This window comes from Salvelinus sp. IW2-2015, linkage group LG20 (genome assembly GCF_002910315.2).
Source record: "Salvelinus sp. IW2-2015 linkage group LG20, ASM291031v2, whole genome shotgun sequence".
Classification (NCBI taxonomy): Eukaryota; Metazoa; Chordata; class Actinopteri; order Salmoniformes; family Salmonidae; genus Salvelinus; species Salvelinus sp. IW2-2015.
Genome location: NC_036860.1, coordinates 60,751,314 through 60,775,710, shown reverse-complemented (window position 1 = coordinate 60,775,710; position 24,397 = coordinate 60,751,314). Strand labels below are relative to the sequence as shown.

Sequence of the window (24,397 nt, the reverse complement as noted above, 5' to 3'; positions counted from 1 at the left end):
AAGTAGCCTGGCGCGGAATTACTGTCTTTACTATTACCTGATACTGCCTGCCTTACTACCTGATACTGCCAGATACCGCATGATTAAACCTGATACTGCCTGATATTACCTGATACTGCGTGATAATACCTGATACTGCCTGCCTGACATTACCTGATACTGTTGATACTACCTGATACTGTCTGATACTGCCTGATACTACCTGATACTGCCTGATATGACCTGATTCTGCGTGATACTGCCTGCCTTACTACCTGATACTGCCAGATACTGCCTGATACTGCAAGATACTACCCGATTCTGCCTGATAATACCTGATACTGCCTGCCTGACATTACCTGATACTGTCAAGATACTGCCTGATATGACCTGATACTGTCTGATACGCCTGATACTGCCTGCCTGACATTACCTGATACTGTCAAGATACTGCCTGATATGACCTGATACTGCCTGATATTACCTGATACTGTCAAAGATACTGCCTGATGATTATGACCTGATACTGCCTGATAATACCTGATACTGCCTGCCTGACATTACCTGATACTGTCAAGATACTGCCTGATATGACCTGATACTGCCTGCCTTACTACCTGATACTGCCAGATACTGCATGATAATACCTGATACTGCCTGATATTACCTGATATTGCGTGATAATACTTGATACTGCCTGCCTGACATTACCTGATACTGCCTGATAGTACCTGATACTCGTATTATCATTCATGAATGTATCTGAATTTGAAGCTTAATAAAAACAATTGATATAGGGGATTTACCTGGATAAATAAAGGATATACAAAAAGAATTGATAACAAAACAATGTAACAGACACTCATACCTGGAAGGCCTCTGTGGAAGCTGTGGTGGAGTCATCCCAGACCGCGCTAACCTGAGCGGGGACGGGTTGACCGTGGTCCGTGATCACACACACGTGGGGCGTGTTCACGTACACGGTCACCACTGATGTGCGGTCCTGCTCCGTGGGGTTGTAGATGACCACAGACCTGGGGGGAAAAGATATGTTGGTACAAGCTGCTAATGTTTTGATCTGATAAGTCTGAAAGTACAGACATATCCAGACAAAACTGTTCAACCTGACCAGACTATAACTTCCTATACTTTTTCTAAGACATATTTGGAATATGAACGGGGTCATAATATCAGCCAGAATGTTGTGAGGGAAAAGGGAGTAATATTTGTACAGCAACATACCTAGGCTGTGAGCTGATTTTCAGAACGGTTTTTCGAGGCAGGGCATCTTGAGCAGGCTGGATGTCATCCTGAGAGAAATTTGCATGAGATTGAGTTGATTTGCAAAATAACACATCCGGTGTAGCTACACCAACACACAGTCCACAGACTATTTTCWATTCTTTGAGACACATTTGAAAAATGTATTTAATTTTGTTGTTGTGGTATTGGCTGCCGCTTTTGGGAATTGAGAAGTTATTTAAGCGTCTAAGGCTCATTCACTTCCCAATACAAATTTCATTAGGTTGGGGTGAGTGAGATTCATATCAAGCCTATTTTCAGCTGCTGTAGCAAAACGACGAAGTGGAAGAGGTTACATTCCTCTGAAAATTGATGGTGACTTCCTGCCGGGGCAATTTGCATATTAAAATCCTGATGTTGTGCCTGCTTGAGGGATTTTGTCGAAGATAGAGTATGGTAAATAAACACTTCACTCCCTGTACCACCAGCATCAACCGTCACCCTTTGACAATCACTCTACTAATCTGAAAATGTTGCTATGCACAACCAACACCCGTGTTTCAACACCGAAATTAAAACACCAATGCTATTTTTACTCACCATTTGAAGAAAGGCTTTTGACGGATTGTGACTGTATGCACTTTTGTCCTTTAACACCAGCCAGTGAGCGGAGTTGACAATCACTTGGTTCAAATTCAAAATGGAATGAAACAACCTGAGAAGGGAGAATTGTTTTTAGTAAATGCCCAGAGGAAAGCAGTCAAAGCTCAGAGTCAAATAGTGTTTCACTTTCATTCAACCAATGTCTACGTCCCAACGCTGAATACAGTATAATCACTAAACCATGTCAGTGCAATCCATTTAACCCGTGATTAATCAGTGTGTCCATGTCACACTGCATCTCTCCCAATCAAATAAGACGATGAAAACAAATAAAACAAGTAATAAAACAGAGTGATACCTGGTACCGTAGTCGATCACTACCACGTCCTTGCCGGTGCCTGTGATGGCGTCATGATGCTGGAACAAGCCCAGGTTCCTCCTGGCTTCAGTGAGCAGTCTGTTGTTCTCCACAGCTGGGAAATCATTCAGCTTCCTAAACCTCTGAATATTAGCCAGGGTCAGGGAGTAAAGGATCTCAGCTGCCCTGAAGGACAGACAAAGGGAATAGTTATTTTCTTCACATGAGTTTTCCTTTCCATGGCACTAAGACAAAGACAGACATGGGTTGTGTTCATTAGGGAGAAATGTTTTAAACGGTGAGATGCCATGTAATTTGAATCTGAATTTGACCAATAATAAAAAATCTAAAATCCTGTTGCAAAACATTGTGCAGTCCTGAACACGACCCATGTTCACTAATTGACAAATAGTTGTTGATATAGGGGTTCATCATGGACCAAGAGATAAGTAAAGTACTTCAGATTGACTACAGTTGGAAATCTCCAGTATTTGATTGCAATCAGAGTCTCAGCTTGTGTTATTGAACCCATTTAACCCACGAGCTGCAACAATGAAAAATGAGCTGCTTGGCTCACAAAATAGAGATTTTCTCATTATCCCTAAAGTATCAAGGAAAACAGCTGGCAGATGAGGCTTTTCTTAAACTGCTCCAGCCTTGTGAAACTAACTGTTAGTTGCTATCAGGGAATAAGAGACAACCAGTGTTACAATTTCTAATTCTAAGATTGTTTCAGCCCAGTGGAAGCACTGCCACTTGTTTTGGTATAGAGCTGAGGGATGGAACTGAGAMAATCAATGTAAGCACTCTTAAAGTCATAGGCCAGTTTTTTACTGCTGTGTAACTTACTTGTTTACTGCTTTTTCTCTCGATATTTGATTGTGCATCTTGATCACCGTACTTTGTCCTATGTGTCTAACTGTGTCCTTCTAGATTGTTCTAGATTGACAATGGCAGAGCAACACCTCGTTTGTGGTAGATCTCTAAGAAAATCATGTTTTAACACAAAAATATTTGATCAATCTAAGGACAATCATGTACCTATCTCTAAGTCTTTGAGCAAGAACAGGACTGGGGAGCCTTAGGATTTCAATGCACTGACTGCATCTTGAGAGCTTCTCACATAAAACAATACACTGAGGCGACTGACCCAAACGTACCATGTAAAAAGCCAATAGTGCTCCCTCCTTTCACAGAGAAAGATATATTTACAGAACAAGACAATGACTTTGAAGGGAACATCTCTTTAAGAGAATTGAGGAGGAGAGCAGGCAGACCTACATCTATACACATACTGTGCACAGTCTTGTTTGCAGCTTGAAAGCAGTCACCGGTTGAGTACTAAGACTAATTTAACGACTTTGTTGTGATTACCCATTTCCCTTCCTATATTTAGACACCATCAAATGCAAATACAGTCATGTGTTTGAAGAAAATGCACGAATCCATCCATACAGTATCTGTTGGTATACTGAATCTAACATAAACTCCTTTATGTTATGAAGTTGAACCATTCAAGCATAACAATAGACGCTTAGACAATCTTGAGACCTCGACTTTTCTCACGTGGTATTTCTCTGCTGAAACTTTTCTCACGTGGTATTTCTCTGCTGAAACTTTTCTCACGTGGTATTTCTCTGCTGAAACTTTTCTCACGTGGTATTTCCCTGCTGGAACTATTCTCACTTGGTATTTCTCTGCTCTGGGCAATGGTGTGTGAGATGCTGTGTGTATGTGGGGGTCTGGAGGTTGGTCTGTAATGAGGGCTTTGTCTGTGGGGGCTCACAGTGAGACAGACAGTCTGTGGTGGAGAGGGGGAGACCCCAGTGTTGAGGCCCCAGGACCATGCCTGTGCTGCTGGTTAAAGGCTTTGTAGATAGTGGGACATGGGGCAGGAGAGGAGACACTCATTACTGCTCTACTACTGAGTCAAACACAATGGTGCACAGACAGACACAGACAGACAGACAGACAGAGACAGACAGACAGACAGACAGAAGCAGACAGACAGACAGACAGACAGACAGACAGACAGACAGACAACTCAATCAATTTTATTTGTCACATACACATGGTTAGCAGATGTTAATGCGAGTGTAGCGAAATGCTTGTGCTTCTAGTTCCGACAATGCAGTAATAACAACGAGTAATCTAACCTAACAATTCCACAACTACTACCTTATACACACACAAGTGTAAAGGGATAAGAATATGTACATAAAGATATATGAATGAGTGATGGTACAGAACGGCATAGGCAAGATGCAGTAGATGGTATAGAGTACAGTATATACATATACATATGCGATGAGTAATGTAGGGTATGTAAACATTATATTAAGTGGCATTGTTTAAAGTGGCTAGTGATACATTTTTACATAAATTTCCATAAATTCCCATTATTAAAGTGGCTGGAGTTGAGTCAGTATGTTGGCAGCAGCCACTAAATGTTAGTGGTGGCTGTTTAACAGTCTGATGGTTGAGATAGAAGCTGCTTTTCAGTCTCTCGGTCCCTGCTTTGATGCACCTGTACTGACCTCGCCTTCTGGAGATGGGGGTGAACAGGCAGTGGCTCGGGTGGTTGTTGTCCTTGATGATCTTTATGGTCTTCCTGTGACATCGGGTGGTGTAGGTGTCCTGGAGGGCAGGTAGTTTGCCCCCGGTGATGCGTTGTGCAGATCTCACTACCCTCTGGAGAGCCTTACGGTTGTGGGCGGAGCAGTTGCCGTACCAGGCGGTGACACAGCCCGACAGGATGCTCTCGATTGTGCATCTGTAGGAGTTTGTGAGTGCTTTTGGTGACAAGCCGAATTTCTTCAGCCTCCTGAGGTTGAAGAGACGCTGATGCGCCTTCTTCCCAACGCTGTCTGTGTGGGTGGACCAATTCAGTTTGTCCGTGATGTGTACGCCGAGGAACGTAAAACTTACTACCCTCTCCACTACTGTCCAGTCGATGTGGATAGGGGGATGCTCCCTCTGCTGTTTCCTGAAGTCCACAATCATCTCCTTTGTTTTGTTGACGTTGAGTGTGAGGTTATTTTCCTGACACCACACTCCGAGGGCCCTCACCTCCTCCCTGTAGGCCGTCTCGTCGTTGTTGGTAATCAAGCCTATCACTGTAGTGTCGTCCGCAAACTTGATGATTGAGTTGGAGGCGTGCATGGCCACGCAGTCGTGGGTGAACAGGGACTACAGGAGAGGGCTCGGAACGCACCCTTGTGGGGCCCCAGTGTTGAGGATCAGCGGGGTGGAGATGTTGTTACCTACCCTCACCACCTGGGGGCGGCCCGTCAGGAAGTCCAGTACCCAGTTGCACAGGGCGGGGTCGAGACCCAGGGTAGACAGACAGACAGACAGACACCTCTTATCCACAGTCATCTCTGTGTGCTTAGTTCCTGCACCTACCCCCTTGACTGTCTCACACCAGGGGTCCAGAAAGATTATGCCTTTATCTGAACAGTCAAAACAAAGGAAATCAATACCTCAATATCTCCAACTGGGCCTGATTAGAAAGTCTTGATTAAAATAATATGATTGTTAAAAACTTTCATTTAAATTTTTCATGAAATGTTTCTCACCAACTACTCTTGCATATTGATGAATGTTGAAGTATCGATCCAATAAAATATTCAAGTTTGGTGTTCTCACTCCAAAGTGTTTTACACAGTTGATGAAGAAAGAAATGAAAGCAAATCTAATGGTCCACCATCTAATAACCTCAAACACTGACCAGACAGACTTGACTTTAATGCCTTTTTAGTTAGCACTAGCATTTATCCTTCATTCACAGTCACAGGAGAGAGAAGATCTCCCCTGGGTCATTGCCTTTGATCCAGTCTGTTTCTTTTTAGTAAAGGTTTCTGTGCCAAGTTATTGTTTATGTGGTGGGGGAGTTAGCCCCATGCACAACCCCCAACCTGCAGGGCCAGAGACTGCTTGGTCTGCCTCCTACCATTCAACCTGTCTGGCTTGGTTGCACCTGCTGGGGGTTTAACCCCCTCCGGGAAGGTGACAGTAGGTATGGGGGGGAAAAATGTTAGTTACATATCGCAACATTATTTTGGACTATATTTTATCAATACTTTGACTCCAAGTATCGATTTGTAAGGTAGTGTTAGCTAGGTAGTGTTAGCTAGGGCTAGTCGGCTGTATCCGTGCCAAAACGCAGCTATTTTTCATCCTATAGCTTGTTCTTCTACACACAAAAAATTAAGCAATTAAAGCAATTGTTAATTCACATTTGCATTTGTTTCATTCACTCATTAGCATATACAGTGCTTTCAGAAAGTAATCACAAACCATTACTTTTTCCACATTTTGTTGTGTTACAAAGTGGCATTAAAATGGATAGTGGATAGTTTTTTTTAAATACAACAATCTACACAATCCTCTGTAATGTCAAAACGGAAGAAACATTTAAACTTTTTTTTAATTAAAGGAAAATAAAACACTAATATATTTTGATTAGATAAGTATTCAACCCCCTGAGTCAATACATGTTAGAATCACCTTTATCAGCAATTACAGCTGTGAGTCTTTCTGGGTAAGTCTCTAAGAGTTTTGCAAACCAATATTGTACAATATTTGCCTATTATTATACAAAAAATGATTCAACCTCAGTCAAGTTGGTTGTTCATCATTGCTAGACAGCAATTTTCAAGTCTTGCTATAGATTTTCAAGACGATTTTAAGTCAAAACTGTAACTAGGCTACTCAAGAACAATCAATGTGGTCTTGGTAAGTAACTCAAGTGTATATTTGGACTTGTCTTTTAGTGTCACGTTCGTCGTAACATTTAAGTGAGGAGGACCAAGGCGCAGCGTGATAACAATACATTCTTCTCTTTAATGAAGACGAAAACTAAACGAACACTATACAAACTAATCAAAACAACAAACAGACGAACGTGAAGCTATAAAAACAATAAGTGCAGACACTGGCAACTTACACATAGACATAGACAATCACCCACAACCTACCTAATGACTATGGCTGCCTAAATATGGCTCCCAATCATAGACAACGATAGACAGCTCTCTAATTGAGAACCAATCTAGGCAACCATAGACATACAAACACCTAGACTGAACACTGCCCCATAAACATACAAAAACCCTAGACAATACAAAAACACATACATCCCCCATGTCACACCCTGACCTAACTAAAATAATAAAGAAAACAAAGATAACTAAGGCCAGGGTCTGACATTTAGGTTATTGTCCTACTTAAAGGTGAATTTGTCTCCCAGTGTCTGTGGGAAAGTAGACTAAACTAGGTTTTCCTCTAGGTCTTTGCCTGTGCTTAGCTCTATTCCTTTTTCTTTTCATCCTAAAAAACTCATAGTCCTTGCTGATGACAAGCATACTCATAACATGATGCAGCCACCAACATGCTTGAAAATATGAAGAGTGGTACTCAGTGATGTGTTGTGTTGGAATTGCCATAACAAAGGGATTGAATACTTATTGACTCGAGATATTTCAGCTTTTCGTGTTTTATTAATTAGTAAAAAATTCAATAAAAAACATAATTCCACTTTGACATCGTGGGGTATGTCGAGATCAGTGACACAACATCAAAATGTAATCAATTTTAAATTCAGGCTGTAACACAACAAAATGTGGAAAGCGTTCCACACGGATGCTGGCCCATGTTCCATGTTAGCTCCAATGCTTCACACAGTTGTGTCAAGTTGGCTGGATTTCCTTTGGGTGGTGGATCATTCTTGATAGACAAAGGAAACTGTGAAAAACGCAGCAGCGTTGCAGTTCTTGACGCACACAAACCGGTGTGCCTGGCACCTACTACCATACCCCGTTCAAAGGCACTTAAATATTTTGTCTTGCTCATTCACCCTCTGAATGGCACACATACACAATCCATGTCTAAATTGTCTCAAGGCTTAAACATCCTTCTTTAACCTGTCTCCTCTTCTTCATCTACACTGATTTATGACATTTACATAAGWATTCAGACCCTTTACTCAGTACTTGGTTGAAGCACCTTTGGCAGTGATTACAGCCTCAAGTCTTCTTGGGTATGACGCCACAAGCTCGGCACACCTGTATTTGGGGAGTTTCTCCCATTTTTCTCTACAGATCCTCTCAAGCTATGTCAGGTAGGATGGGGAGCATCGCTGCAGAGTTGCAAAGAAAAAGCCATATCTCAGACTGGCCAATAAAAATAAAAGATGAAGATGGGCAAAAGAACACAGACAGAGGAACTCTGCCTAGAAGGCCAGCATCCTGAGGTCACCTCTTCACTGTTGACGTTGAGACTGTTGTTTTGCTTGTACTATTTAATGAAGCTGCCAGTTGAGGACTTGTGAGGCGTCTGTTTCTCAAACTAGACACTCTATTGTACTTGTCCTTTTGCTCAGTTGTGCACCGGAGCCTCCCACTCCTCTTTCTATTCTGGTTAGAGCCAGTTTGCGCTGTTCTGTGAAGGGAGTAGTACACAGCGTTGTACGAGATCTTCAGTTTCTTGGCAATTTGTCACATGGAATAGCCTTCATTTCTCAGAACAAGAATAGACTGACGAGTTTCAGAAGAAAGTTCTTTGTTTCTGGACATTTTGAGCCTGTAATCGAACCCACAAACGCTGACGCTCCAGATACTCAACTTGTCTAAAGAAGGCCAGTTTTATTGATTATTTAATCAGAACAGTTTTCAGCTGTGCTAACATAATTGCAAAAGGGTTTTCTTATGATCAATTAGCCTTTTAAAATTATGAACTTGGATTAGCTAACACAACGTGCCATTGGAACACAGGAGTGATGGTTGTTGATAATGGTCATTAACAATTTCTACACTGTATTTCTGATCAATTTGATGTTATTTTAATGGACAAAAAAATAGCTTTTCTTTCAAAAACAAGGACATTTCTAAGTGACCCAAAACTTTGAATGTTAGTGTATATATATATATATATATATATATATATATATATATATATATATATCAGTGGAGGCTCCTCAAAGAAGGAAAGGGAGGACCATCCTCAGTGAACTTCATAAAAATAAAAAGTGAAACATTAAAAAAGTTATCCTTCTTAGATAATACCATATTAAATATATTCACGTCACCAAATAATTGATTAAAACACACTGTTTTGCAGCAAAGAAGGTCTACAGTAGACTCAACAGTAGACCTTCTACCATGGGTAGCACCATGGTGTAGGCGGAGGACAGCTAGATTCCGTCCTCCTCTGGGTACATTGACTTCAACACAAAACCTTGGAGGCTCGTGGATCTCACCCCGTTCCATAGACTTAAACAGTAATTATGACAACTTCCGGAGGACGTCCTCCAGCCTATCAGAGCTCTTGCAGCATGAACTGACATGTTGTCCACCCAATCAAAGGATCAGAGAATGAATCTAGTACTGAAAGCATAAGCTACAGCTAGCTATCACTGCAGTGCATAACATGTGGTGAGTAGTTGACTCAAAGAGAGCGAAAGACAATAGTCGAACCGCTTTGAACTAATTATTTTATTCAAAAATGAAGGAGAAGCGAGCGAGAGAGAGAGAGCTAGCTATATTTCATATTTCTTTCACTTTCACTTATTTAGCTAGCAAATGCAGCTAGAGTTTAGCCTACTCCAACAGAGAGAGATTTAATGTTACCTAGCTGGCTATGGCTATCCAACACTGGAACTATTCTAAGTCAATGTAAGCTCTTGGTTTGATTAATTTATTGCCACCGGGGCCCGCCAGTGAAACTGCTAAACTGCTTGCTAACAGTACACTGTACTGCATGATTGTAGCGGGTTTACAAACACTTTAGTTCGGGTAGCTATGTTGACTTGACGTTAGCTAATATGGTTACAACGATGTAGGCTGTGTGTAGCGGTTATGATATGAAGATTTGGCTTGGAAAGGTATTTTCGCCTGGTTACAGACAGCTGATGTGTTGTGCACTGAAGTCCACAAGCGAAAGGAAAAGGTGAGAGGAGGAGAACGCGTAGATGTGAGAAGGAATTATTCAACGATCAAAAGGATCATGCTGTTTGAATGTGTCTGCTATGAACTGTGTTTGCGTATGATCAGTGTCTTCATTCCGCTGATTCTGTTTWAAAAAAAATCTTAAATGGAAGCAAATGGAACAAAACGGGGATAAAAATACCTGAATTTGTCCAATAGAAACTCTCGTTTGCAACTGTTGGACTAATGATTACACCCTAGATCAGCTAGATGCAGGTAAGATTGTGCAAGGCAGTATTGATTGTGTCAATGTCTGTCACATTTCTCTCGACCTGTGCACCTACACTACATGGCCAAAAGTATGTGGACCCCCGTTCAAATTAGTGAATTCGGCTATTTCAGTCAGATCCATTGCTGACAGGTGTATAAAATCGAGCACACAGCTATGTAATCTTCATTGACAAACATTGGCATTAGAATGGCCCGTACTGAAGAGCTCAGTGACTTTCAACGTGGCACCGTCATAGGATGTTATTGTGTTATTGCTGTTATTGTGAGGTGGAAATGTCTAGGAGCAACAACGGCTCAGCCGTGAAGTGGTAGGTTCAACTTTGTGGCAACAGTTTGGGGAAGGCTCTTTCCTGTTTCAGCATAGCAATGCCCCCTGCACAAAGCGAGGTCAATACAGAAAAGGTTTGTCAAGATCGGTATGGAAGAACTTGACTGGCCTGCACAGAGCCCTGACCTCAACCCCATCGAACACCATTGGGATGAGTTTGAACGCCAACTGCGAGCCAGGCCTAATCAGCTAACATCAGTGCCCAACCTCACTAATGCTCTAGCGCAGTGGTTCCCAAACTTGTTATAGTCCCGTACCCCTTCAAACATTCAACCTCCAGCTGCATACCCCTCTAGCACCAGGGTCAGCGTACTCTCAAATGTTGTTTTTTGCAATCATTGTACGCCTGCCACACACACACTATACAATACATTTATTAAACATAAGAATGAGTGTGAGTTTTTGTCACAACCCAGCTCGTGGGAAGTGACAAAGAGCTCTTATAGGACAGGGCACAAATAATAATATAATAATTATCAATAATTTTGCTCTTTATTCAGCCATCTTACATATAAAACTTTTAAAATGGTGAATAACTCACCACAGGTTAATGAGAAGGGTGAGCTTGAAAGGATGCACATAACTCTACAATGTTGGGTTGTATTGGCAAGAGACTCAGTCTTAAATCATTTCCCACACACGGTCTGTATTTAGTTTTCATGCTAGTGAGGGCCGAGAATCCACTCTCACAATAGGTACGTGGTTGCAAAGGGCATCAGTGTCTTAACAGCGTGATTTGCCAAGGCAGGATACTCTGAGCGCAGCCCAATCCAGAAATCTGGCATTGGCTTCTGATTAAATTAAATTTTCACAGAACCGCTTGTTGCAATTTTGATGAGGCTCTCGTGTTCAGATATCGGTAAGTGGACTGGAGGCAGGGCATGAAAGGGATAACGAATCCAGTTGTTTGTGTCATCCGTTTCGGGAAAGTACCTGCGTAATTGCGCACCCAACTCACTCAAGTGCTTCGCTATATCACATTTGACATTGTCCGTAAGCTTGAGTTAATTTACACAGTAAAAATCATACAATGATGGAAAGACCTGTGTGTTGTCCTTGTTAATGCAGACAGAGAAGAGCTCCAACTTCTAAATCATAGCCTCAATTTTGTCCCGCACATTGAATATAGTTGCGGAGAGTCCCTGTAATCCTAGATTCAGATCATTCAGGTGAGAAAAAACATCACCCAGATAGGCCAGTTGTGTGAGAAACTCGTCATCATGCAAGCGGTCAAACAAGTGAACATTATGGTCAGTAAAGAAAACTTTAAGCTTGTCTCTCAATTTAAAAGAAAGTGTCAATACTTTGCCCCTTGATAACCAGCGCACTTCTGTATGTTGTAAAAGCGTTACATGGTCGCTGCCCATATCATTGCATAGTGCATAAAATACATGAGAGTTCAGGGGCCTTGCTTTAACAAAGTTAACCATTTTCACGGTAGTGTCCAAAACGTCTTTCAAACTGTCAGGCATTCTCTTGGCAGCAAGAGCCTCTCGGTGGATGCTGCAGTGTACTCAAGTGGCGTCGGGAGCAACTGCTTGCACGCGCGTTACCACTCCACTATGTCTCCCTGTCATGGCTTTTGCACCATCAGTACAGATACCAACACATCTTGACCACCAAAGTCCATTTGATGTCACAAAGCTTTTCAGTACTTTAAAAATATCCTCTCCTGTTGTCCTGGTTTCCATTGGTTTGCAGAAGAGGAGGTCTTCCTTAATTAACCCATAAACGTAACAGACATATACCAGGAGCTGTGCCAGGCCCAACACGTCTGTTGACTCATCCAGCTGTAATGCATAGAATTCACTGGCTTGTAGGTGAAACAGTAATTGTTTCAAAACATCTCTTGGCACTGACACGTCGTGAAACAATGTTTTTTTAATTACATTTTTTTACCCCATTTTCATGGTATCCAATTGGTAGTTACAGTCGTGTCTCATCGCTGCAACTCCCGTACAGACTCAGGAGAGGCGAAGGTCGAGAGCCGTGTGTCCTCTGAAACACAACCTAACCAAGCCACACAATGCCCACTTAACCAGGAAGCCAGCCGCACCAATGTGTCAGAGGAAACACTGTACACCTGGCGACCGTGTCAGCGTGCACTGCGCKCGGCCCACCACAGAAGTTGCTAGTGTGCGATGGGACAAGGACATCCCTGCCGGCCAAACCCTGCCCTAACCTGGACGACGCTGGGCCAATTATGCACCGCCCCATGGGTCTCCCGGTCGCAGTCGGCTGCGACAGAGCCTGGACACGAACCTAGAATCTCTAGTGGCACAGCTAGCACTGTGATGCAGTGCCTTAGACGACTGTGCCACTCGGGAGGCTGAAACAGTGTTGTTTGATGAAGGTATTGTCTGTATCTTTTTTTGGGCCTTTTCTCGCAGCATTGTCCCAGCCATATCCACGACAGCAGGAAGAATTAAGTCCTCCACAATAGTATGGGGCTTGCCTGTCCTAGCCACTTGGTAGCTCATCATGTAAGACACTTCTAGTCCCTTCTTATTAATGGTATCTGTTGCTTTAATACATGTCTTACTACTCAAAAGTCATCTTAATTCTCGCTCAAAAAACTCCTGTGGCTTATTTTTCAAATTGGCATGTTTTGTTTCTAAATGTCTGCCCAAGAGTGAAGGTTTCATTGAGTTGTGCTTTTGCACATATAACACACTGTGGCCGAGGAAAGGCACTATTACCAATATAAGTGAACTACAAATCAATGTAGTTCTCATCTTATTTGCGCCTCTTCGATGGTCCAACGTCCCTGTCTGTTGTTCAGTGCTTTCCCGGGTAAGGGGGCAGTAGCTCTTCAGCTGCATCAGATTCACAACTGTCACTGTCTATGCTAGCTGGGCTAAAGACAAATGTAGAATTACTGATGCTAGCATGGGATGTGCTCGTGGAAGCAGAACAACTTGTGTCGTTGACAGGTGCAGGTGTCATACTGCTGGTAGTAGCAGTACTATGGACGCAGGTTGGACACGGGAGTTGGACACGGGCCTTACTTTTTTAAACCATTTATAAATTAATTTTAGAGCAAGCGGAATGAACAGCAGCTACGTTTGGCTACATACGGACCGTTAGTGGAATTCCCACGAGGGAGTAAGCGTTAACATGATTGGATGTTAATTATTTGACTAGGCTACCTGTATTTGATATTGTGTTGTTATTTCGCTGAACACTAGATGGTTCAATTATATTTTTGGCAGTGAAACGAGGCTACTCAGGCGAGAAAAAAAACTCACCCAAATGTATAGCCCCGTTGGAAAATATCAATGGACTGTTTGAAAATGTGAAGAATTTAAAAATTAAAAAAAATTAAAAAAAAGTGAAACACATTTTTATTTGTCGTACCCCCGACGACATTGTGCGTACCCCCAGTTTGGGAATACCTGCTCTAGTGGAAAGCCTTCCCAGAAGAATGGAGGTTGTTATAGCACCAAAGGAGGGACCAACTCCGTATTAATTCCCATGACTTTCTAATTAGATGTTCGACAAGCAAGTGTCCACATACTTTTGTAGTGTATGTTGTAAACTGTCATTCGTAGGCTAYGTTGTAGCAACCTCATGAGTATCATGAGGTACCCTAAACATATCAACGTTACATTGAGCTTGGTGAATGGAATATGAATGACAGTCATTATACTTTTTTCAAATGTTTTTTTTATTTAAACTTTATTTAACTAGGCAAGTCACAAATTCTTATTTACAATGACGTCCTACCCCGGCCAAACTAGAGTTGTTGCTGGGAAACAGCCAAAGCACAAGGCTTGGTCTATCTAGAACTAAAGTATGCTAATATADATGTTTATATGCCATATATACAGTTGAAAACGGAAGTTTACATACACCTTAGCCAAAGACAGTAAAAAGTCCCTGTCTTAGGTCAGTTAGGATCACCACTTTATTTCTAGAATGTGAAATATCAGAATAATAGTAGAGAGAATGATTTATTTCAGCTTTTATTTCTTTRATCACATGGGTCTTTGACTAAGGTGTATGTAAACTTCCGACTTCAACTGTATATATGGCATATAAACATATATATTAGCATACTTTAGTTCTAGCCTTGTGGTTTGGCTGTTTCCCAGCAACAACTCTAGTCTAGATAAATAAATAATCTATGTGGTTTGGCTGTTTCCCAGCAACAACTCTAGTCTAGATAAATAAATAATCTATGTTGCTTGGTCTATTGACAGCTAAATTGGAATTCCCTCGTGTACACTGCAACCTTAATCAGACATGCAATCCGGTGCTTAAGGTGATTCACTTTCTATGTTGAAAATGTACTCCTTGTAACAAAAGAAATGTAATCTGTGTTGGATGATTACTGAAATGTAACAATAAGTTGCAAATAAGAAAATGAGAAATAAAGAAGGACAAATAAGTTGCAGAAAATGAACTGCAAGTGCTTCTACCTGAGGTGTGACTCCAGCACACGGTCCAGGCGTTTGTAGAAGGGTCGGGAGGTGAAGTAGCCACTCCAGTAGTGGTCATCTCGGTCTGCGTAGGTAAAGAAGTCGCCGCTGACCACCGGTAAAGAGGCACTAGCGTGACCGGGGTCTATGGCCGATTTACGAAGAGCATTGAAGTAATCCGTGATGGTGCCGAACTGAGCCTAGAACAGAATACGTCAGTTGGAATATAAAGCAGATTTATGATAGAGAACCTGAGAGACAAATTGAAAATAGATCTATCAATGCTGCAGGGTAGTTTACTTTTCTGCTTTATTGAGAGCAGTGTACCATTGCAATAGCTGGACACACAAAAAAATCAAGAAGGGCAGGAATTAGGGAGCCAACGAAACACACCATTACACTATCGGGCATCAGTCATTCCAATTATGCGCTGCATCAAAACCTTACACCCCACCATCTTCCAACAATGCAAACCCAATAAACCTGAATTTAAGATGGCATCCAGAAAAGGAAATGGCTAAACAAAACTCTACTCCTGCATATTCACACAACATTCTAGCACCCAGGTCACAAGTCAGACCTTGACGTGTAGTTCTGGATGAGAGTTCATGTAGTCAAAGAGCTTCTGGTAGTTCTGGAACTGCTGGTCCCACTCCAAGGCCTCTGCATAGCGGAAGTCGTCCCCTAGGGGGACCATCACCACCTTGGTTCGGAACAGCTTGGACTTCTTCCTGTACTGGTCCAGCAGCATCTGAACCCTTGGGATTATGGGAAAAATAGTTGACTACTACAACGGAGTCACAATTTTTCATGACATATTAAGCTGTAATTTTCAACAAAAATGCATATATGTGTGTGTGTGTGTGTGTGTGTGTGTGTGTGTGTGTGTGTGTGTGTGTGTGTGTGTGTGTGTGTGTGTGTGTGTGTGTGTGTGTGTGTGTGTGGAGAGGGGTTGCTTGTGTATTTCCATATATTACTTTTGAGACTTTTAATGCCTCCCAATTCTCTAGTTCAACCCTTGTCCATCTGCCGCTATCTGTTAGGGCCATGTTGTGCAATCAGACACCAAGGGAACACTGGGTGCAAACAAGTTCCTCTTGGATTTGCTACTGAATCAGAAAGTCCACTTATCATCAGAGCCTTCTGTTAGAAAAACAGACGCCATCTGAAATTCCTATTACCACAACAGATTATCCTACAGTGGCGTCAATGTCTTATCTTGTTCACACAACGTGTTTGATCCTTGTCTATAACACCATCACACTGAGGACACCATAACACCATCAACATGGAGACACCATAACACCATCAACATGGAGACACCATAACACCATCAACATGGAGACACCATAACACCATCAACATGGAGAGAATGTGGACTGTCTGTCTACCACATAAACCAGTGTTTGTAAAATTATTCTGTACCAGGGAGAGGCAAGCCTTTTTTTTTTAAACTGTGAGCCTCAAGCCAAAGACAATTTCCTGCCTCAAGTAAATCCAATGGGACAATAAAGTATTTGTCATTTGAATTTTGTATTTCACAGCCAAGTCCAGTGGTTATTGAGATACATAATAATAATAATAATTATAATAATAATAATACAGTATATCATTCTCATTCCATTTCTATGTAATTGGTCACCTCTGTTGTACGTTCCCATCCGTGATTGGCTGAGGGGGGACKCTCCAGGGACAGCTGACCCGCCCACCAGGAAGTCTTTTGAAGTCAAACTGGCAGCAGATCTTGGGGTCGGGACCACACGTGTGGGGAACATCATAACTGTAGAAGGGCATCATGTGGCATAGAATGTCCGTGCTGGAGGCTGGGTCTGCACACAGATAGAACATGAAATACAACATTCTGATATTTCTTAATTTCTTTCTTTTTCTTTTTTGGATGTCTGTATTGTTTTGTATTGTTTGGTATTACTGCACTGTTGGAGCTAGAAACATAAGCATTTTGCTGCACCTGCATTAGAAATATGTGTATGTGACAAATGCAATTTGATTTGATTTGAAATAGAATAAAATAGAATATTAAAGTAGAACATAAAATACGGGTACTTCATGTGTGGTACTTGCATTTGACAGTACAAAGACAACATTTCAGAACATGGACTGTAAACATATAGCTAGCATGTAATTACATTTCTATCTCAATGAGACTGGCCATGGCATGCATGCGCTATTCAAAAGTACTAACATTTATCCCTTGTTAGAATTAAAACTCATGCCTGGTCGATGATAATGATATMAAATAACTTTGGTGGATATAATCTGCTCTGGCATTGAACCGATGATTAATTGGCGAGAGAGATTAAATCCTATTTGTCCAGCAGTGGAAGGGGCCCACTTCCTGTCATCTCCRACATGGCACATTTCTAGCCATGCTCTCTATTATTCCACAGGATGTCTGTCTCTCAAAACAAGAGCACAGAGAGGCGTTTCCAACCACTACATCAATGTCAGTTTTCCATGACTTGTATTTGACCCCTGCATTTTATATTGAATAGAGGGAGTCAGGGTTGGGGTCAATTCCATTTAAATTCTAGTCAATTCAGAAAGTAAACCAAATTCCAATTCCAAGTGTTCCTCATTGAAAAGTTTTGGAAGAGAATTAGAATTGGAATCGTTGTACTTCCTGAATTGACTGGAATTGAAATGGAATTGAACCCACCCTGAAGGGAAAATAGAGGGTGAGGAGCATACAGATGATAGTGTTCAGAAAGCTTCTATAATATGCCGTATTTTAGTGCTATTTGACCAGTATAGTGAGTACGTTAGGTAAAACAACATTCTCAGACTGTTATTCAACTATTCATTCAACTTAAATTTCATTCAAGTCTTCCAACTTAAAACCCACAAGACTTTTACTCATGTAGATAATATATTTCAAAACATTGTCCAGAGTCTAAGCTACACTGCTCAAAAAAATAAAGGGAACACTTAAACAACACAATGTAACTCCAAGTCAATCACACTTCTGTGAAATCAAACTGTCCACTTAGGAAGCAACACTGATTGACAATAAATTTCACATGCTGTTGTGCAAATGGAATAGACAAAAGGTGGAAATTATAGGCAATTAGCAAGACACCCCCAATAAAGGAGTGATTCTGCAGGTGGTGACCACAGACCACTTCTCAGTTCCTATGCTTCCGGCTGATGTTTTGGTCACTTTTGAATGCTGGCGGTGCTTTCACTCTAGTGGTAGCAGTGAGACGGAGTCTACAACCCACACAAGTGGCTCAGGTAGTGCAGCTCATCCAGGATGGCACATCAATGCGAGCTGTGGCAAGAAGGTTTGCTGTGTCTGTCAGCGTAGTGTCCAGAGCATGGAGGCGCTACCAGGAGACAGGCCAGTACATCAGGAGACATGGAGGAGGCCGTAGGAGGGCAACAACAAGCAGCAGGGGCCGCTACCTCCGCCTTGTGCAAGGAGGAGCACTGCCAGAGCCCTGCAAAATGACCTCCAGCAGGCCACAAATGTGCATGTGTCAGCATATGGTCTCACAAGGGCTCTGAGGATCTCATCTCGGTACCTAATGGCAGTCAGGCTACCTCTGGCGAGCACATGGAGGCTGTGCGGCCCCACAAAGAAATGCCACCCCACACCATGACTGACCCACCGCCAAACCGGTTATGCTGGAGGATGTGCAGGCAGCAGAACGTTCTCCACGGCGCTCCAGACTCTGTCACGTCGTGTCACATGTGCTCATGTGCTCAGTGTGAACCTGCTTTCATCTGTGAAGAGCACAGGGCGCCAGTGGCGAATTTGCCAATCTTGGTGTTCTCTGGCAAATGCCAAACGTCCTGCACGTGTTGGGCTGGAAGCACAACCCCCACCTGTGGACGTCGGGCCTCATACCACCCTCATGGAGTCTGTTTCTGACCGTTTGAGGCAGACACATGCACATTTGTGGCCTGCTGGAGGTCATTTTGCAGGGCTCTGGCAGTGCTCCTCCTTGCACAAAGCGGAGTAGCGGTCCTGCTGCTGGGTTGTTGCCCTCCTACGGCCTCCTCCACGTCTCCTGATGTACTGGCCTGTCTCCTGGTAGCGCCTCCATGCTCTGGACACTACGCTGACAGACACAGCAAACCTTCTTGCCACAGCTCGCAGTTGATGTGCCATCCTGGATGAGCTGCACTACCTGAGCCACTTTGTGTGGCGGTAGACTCCGTCTCATGCTACCACTAGAGTGAAAGCACCGCCACAGCATTCAAAAAAGTGACCAAAACATCAGCCAGGAAGCATAGGAACTGAGAAGTGGTCTGTGGTCACCACCTGCAGAATCACTCCTTTATTTGGTGTCTTGCTAATTGCCTATAATTTCCATCTTTTGTCTATTCCATTTGCACAACAGCATGTGAAATTTATTGTCAATCAGTGTTGCTTCCTAAGTGGACAGTTTGATTTCACAGAAGTGTGATTGACTTGGAGTACATTGTGTTGTAAGTGTTCCCTTTATTTTTTTGAGCAGTGTATATAATTAGGGTGTGTATCCCCTTTGGCCATACTGGGAGAACTGCACCACATTGCCAAACAAACAGTACTAGTTTTCATCAAGAAGTACTCAACTCATGTCTATAACACTGAGAATAACATAAAAACATACGAACAGAACACAACCTGATCTGCTCTTTCATCATTGTCTGCTATTAAATAATCATAACAGTATTTGATCATTTTCATGACGTAAATAACAACTTGAACAGACAGCCGCTCTCTTTGGCATTGCAGACGATTAGACGTCTGTCTACCTAGTGAAAAGCATGAATGAGTACTACATCATTTGGGCTTAGAGGTTTGAGTAATCACCCGTTTAGATACATCATAGCTGCATGGAACCACTAACGAACTAATGCCGTGTCTGTACCAACTGCTCCCTGTCACACCACACACACACACACACACACACACACACACACACACACACCACACACACACACACACACACACACACACACACACACACACACCACACACACCACACACACACACACACACACACACACACACACACACACACACACACACACACACACACACACACACACACACACACACACACAGCAGATGGTTCATGGCCAATGTGAATCAGACCTTTGACCTCCAAACTCTCCATCCCTCTAGTCATGAGGCTGTGGTCTACATTCTTCAAATGCAAATAGAAAGGAATCCAACACCATTTGAACCCAGGTCTGTTCATTGCATGAAGTAGCAGCAAGACATGTTTAAGCCATGCAGGCCTCAGTCCATACAAAGAGAATCCCTTCTACCACAGATGCTATAAGATGAGACCAAAGAGAAAGGAGCATGCCTTCATATGACACTTGTGTAAGGTAGGTAGCCTGGCGGTTAGAGCGTTGGGCTAGTAACCAAAAGGTCGCTAGTTCGAATCCTCGAGCTGACTAGGTGAAATATCTGTTAACGTGCCCTTGTGCAAGGCACTCAACCCTAATTGCTCCAGGGTCACCGTTAATAATGGCTAAACCTGGCCGTGACCCCACTCTCTGAGCATGTCTCAGGGGGAATTGGGATATGCAAAAAAGATCAAATACACACTTGTACATGTGTTAAATAGGACTAATAAAAGCACCCACATAATTATCTATGGACATGAGAAATCCCCCTGCTGATGGTCTGAGCGGCTCAATACTGTAGGCAGCAGATGCTGCTGTCGCTTATCRGAGTGCTGTTAGTTACACAAGCTGACTGCCCAGAGTTCAACACACGGCATCAAACCATCCACAGCATCTGTCACACTAAATATGTACAGGAATTAGAAGGATTTGTTTTCTACTGACTACATGAGTATGTACTAGTCACTCTGAGGTCATGTTCTTTTGTTTCTGTCCATAGACTTGCAGTAGAACTAGGACTTTGTAAATGCTAAATGCTTAATTTAATGGCTAAGATAGTACCTGAACCACTGAGCAGTGTTTCCCCTACAATTGTATAAGTGGGGCAGGACCCCTTACCTTCTAGCTAGGTGAAACACTGACTCTGGAAGAGCACCCTGGGAGAGCCACAGGGCTACATTTAGTCGGGTTACTTGCCCCAGTTCTGTCTCCAGAAGAACTCCAGTGTCTTCTGACTGGCAAAGTGTTTCTTGACGGAGTAGTGCACCCTCTGGATGAGCATGTTGGCCAGGCCAGCCTGTTTCAACAGGTACGCCTGGGTAGGGGAGTGGCCAAACGGGTCCACAGCCCAGCCCGTCTGGGGTTTCACTCCTAACAGGGGAGAATAGAGGGAAAATTCAGGTTCATGCAGAGGAGGTTGGCAACAGTCCTCCTTTTTTGAGGAAAAATTATAAACAATAAAAAACTATGAAACATTCCATAAAAATCCTTGAAATAAACATATGTTACACAGGTCAAACATTAGCATAATTAAAAGGTTGTCTGAACTCTGAATCAACACATTTGCATCAGTCATCCTCCCTAACTTTTTAAGTCACCAGCTGCCACTGGGTTCATCTGTTCATACCTTGTCATGCTACCCTGTCGTGCTGCTGCTCCAGTTTCAACTGTTCTGCCTGCGGCTATGGAACCCTGACCTGTTCACTGGACGTGCTACCTTGCCCGGACCTGCTGTTCACGACACACTCTCTCTCTCTCTCTCGATCGCATCTGCTGTCTCAACCTCTGAATGCTCGGCTATGAAAAGCCAACTGTCATTTACTCCTGAGGTGCTAACCTGTTGCACAATCTACAACTACTGTGATTATTATTTGACCCTGCTGGTCATCTATGAATGTTTGAACATCTTGAAGAACGATTAATGGCCATGTACTCTTATAATCTCCATCCAGCACAGCCAGAAGAGGTCTGGCCACCCTTCAGAGCCTGGTTCCTTTCTAGGTTTCTTCCTAGGTTCCTGCCTTTCTAAGGAGTTTTTCTGCATTGCTTGCTGTTTGGGGTTTRAGGCTGGGTTTCTGTATAAGCACTTGGTGACATTGGCTGATGTAAAAAGGGCATTATAAATACATTTCATTTGATATATAAATTGATAGATAAAATCTCTGATGGTTAAAGTGTGCAAATCATTTTGTTTGAATCATGCAAAATAACCAATATGTTGTGCTTGCCAACAAATGTCCTTTTTATGATCTCTTTCCAGATAACTAACTCCTGATATTTTATGCACTCACCCACATTTCTCTCCAACCATTGGTGTCCCTCCAATAGCTGGTCAATTAATGCAAAGTAATGCGAATTGGCTTCATCAGGCATCACCCAGCCTCCCGTTGTGATCTCCAACTGGCCATGCTCAAACAGACTAAACAACATAGAGGAAAATTATCATTCAGGCTCTAAGACAATCAGCTCAGTCAATTACCATTTCATAGCTCAAAGCCAAAAAACACAAAGTGTGTTTGTAAATTCTAAAGGTGGAATAGATCTTAGGGTGTGTTTGTAAATTCTAAAGGTGGAATAGATCTTTAGGGTGTGTTTGTAAATTCTAAAGGTGGAATAGATCTTAGGGTGTGTTTGTAAATTCTAAAGGGGGAATAGATCTTAGAGTGTGTTTTTTAAATCCTAAAGGTTAATAGATCTTAGGGTGTGTTTGTAAATCCTTAAAGGGGATGATCTTAGGGTGTGTTTGTAAATCCTAAAGGTGTAATAGATCTTAGGGTGTGTTTGTAAATTCTAAAGGTGGAATAGATCTTAGAGTGTGTTTGTAAATCCTAAAGGTGTAATAGATCTTAGGGTGTTTGTAAATTCACTATGGAGTGCCAGAGTGCGTTCTGGGCGTTCATAAATTCAGAGCGTTGTCACTGTAGCATAGAGGCCTGATTGGTGGAGTGCTACAGAGACGGTTGTCCTTCTGGAAGGTTCTCTAATCTACACAGAGGAACTGTCCGTTTGTAAATCTCGGAGCGTTCATAGCACACACTGGACACTCTGGCCGAGGAGTAGGGTTGATTCGAGCGTTGTGACCTCACAACGTGAGTCAGGCACCCAAGTTAACTGACTAAAGTTGGCTAGCTTGCTAGCTACTTCCAAACACAAATGAGAGAACACCTCACTATGACCATTTTACTCTCCCTAGTTTTCATGTTATCTAGAGCGTTGGTGACTGTAACTGTGGGGTTGGCAACAATTTAATTATGTTTTTTTTGCAGATGTTTACTGACACCGGTCATATTCAGAAGGGGGTTTCGCGTTTGTAAATTCATCAGTTATTCTGTGCTCTGGCCCACTCAGACGAGAGTGCTCTGAAATTGGTGTAGATGGCCAGAGTGAATTTACGAACGCACCCTTAGTTGTACGAGACATCACCTCATGTGTGGCTGAGAAAAAAAATCAGGGCCCTACTTATTGCGACAACAAGAACCATCTTCTCCTCTGTAGCTGTTGAATTGTCTTACTCCTAAGTCCTAAGAGTAAAATCAACCACCTAAGGAGTTACTCCCATCTCTCTTTAGGACAGGAAACCTTGCTATGATTGCGATTCAGCATCTTTTCTCTGTTCGCCGAGCATATTTCAATTGCAAACTTCCCTAATGTGTCCCTGGCGAGCCCCTTAAATAAGAGCATGGATAAGCAAAACAAAGGACAAGGACTCAGCAATTTTCATAATAACAAGTTGAAATTGCTCTTTATTTTCTCTCCACGGAAATGTGATATTTCTCTGCCATCATTCAATCACCAGAAGGTTTCCTTCATTGTTCTATGATTGGACAGGTGGAAGTGGTGTGTCGTGTAGGTCTGTCCTGGTGTTGAAAAGTTGGAGTGGTGAAAGCAGGTGCCATCTTCACTGAGCAGATAGCAACACCGCATCCTAACGAGGACGGATGGACACGTCCCTTCAACAAACCGAAACACGCCGCTCAAAAACATGTCCCTTTCCAATTCTAAAAGTTCTAAAGAATTAATGAGGTCGTTTGTTCGAATTTCTCGAGCAATGCTACTCCGTGTACTGTAACAGGGAACATTTTATCATTAAGCGCCAGACCTTCAATTTGCTGACATAAAATAAAACATGCAAAGAAAATAAGTTATTACATAAGCAATGACACTCAAAAAGAAATTGTAAACACAGAATGTTCTCAACAAAAAAAATGGATCTGGTTTGCTTAGAACTCCCTGCGCATCAAATCAATAGTGAATAAATATTTGTGTTAGATCTCCCTCCATTCTTCACCTTAAGGCTGTTTGCTTGTGCTCCTAATTGGAATTCTAACCTGCAGCTGAAATGTTTATTGCATTTCATACACAGTTTGTGTATCCCCCAAGGCTAGCT

General features: G+C 42.4%; 1 protein-coding gene across 1 annotated transcript in view; it reads right to left on the bottom strand.

Annotated features, from left to right (window-relative positions):
- LOC111981710 (alpha-mannosidase 2-like) overlaps positions 1-24,397 on the bottom strand; it is a 60,716-nt gene that overhangs the window by 25,399 nt on the left and 10,920 nt on the right. The window contains exons 5-13 of the mRNA XM_024013111.1: positions 22,302-22,429; positions 21,208-21,381; positions 16,790-16,976; positions 15,728-15,905; positions 15,148-15,347; positions 2,183-2,368; positions 1,822-1,936; positions 1,222-1,289; positions 848-1,013 (exon numbers count right to left, since the gene is read on the bottom strand). Of these exons, the coding sequence (XP_023868879.1) occupies positions 848-1,013; positions 1,222-1,289; positions 1,822-1,936; positions 2,183-2,368; positions 15,148-15,347; positions 15,728-15,905; positions 16,790-16,976; positions 21,208-21,381; positions 22,302-22,429 (1,402 nt within the window). The remainder of the gene's footprint in view (positions 1-847; positions 1,014-1,221; positions 1,290-1,821; positions 1,937-2,182; positions 2,369-15,147; positions 15,348-15,727; positions 15,906-16,789; positions 16,977-21,207; positions 21,382-22,301; positions 22,430-24,397) is intronic.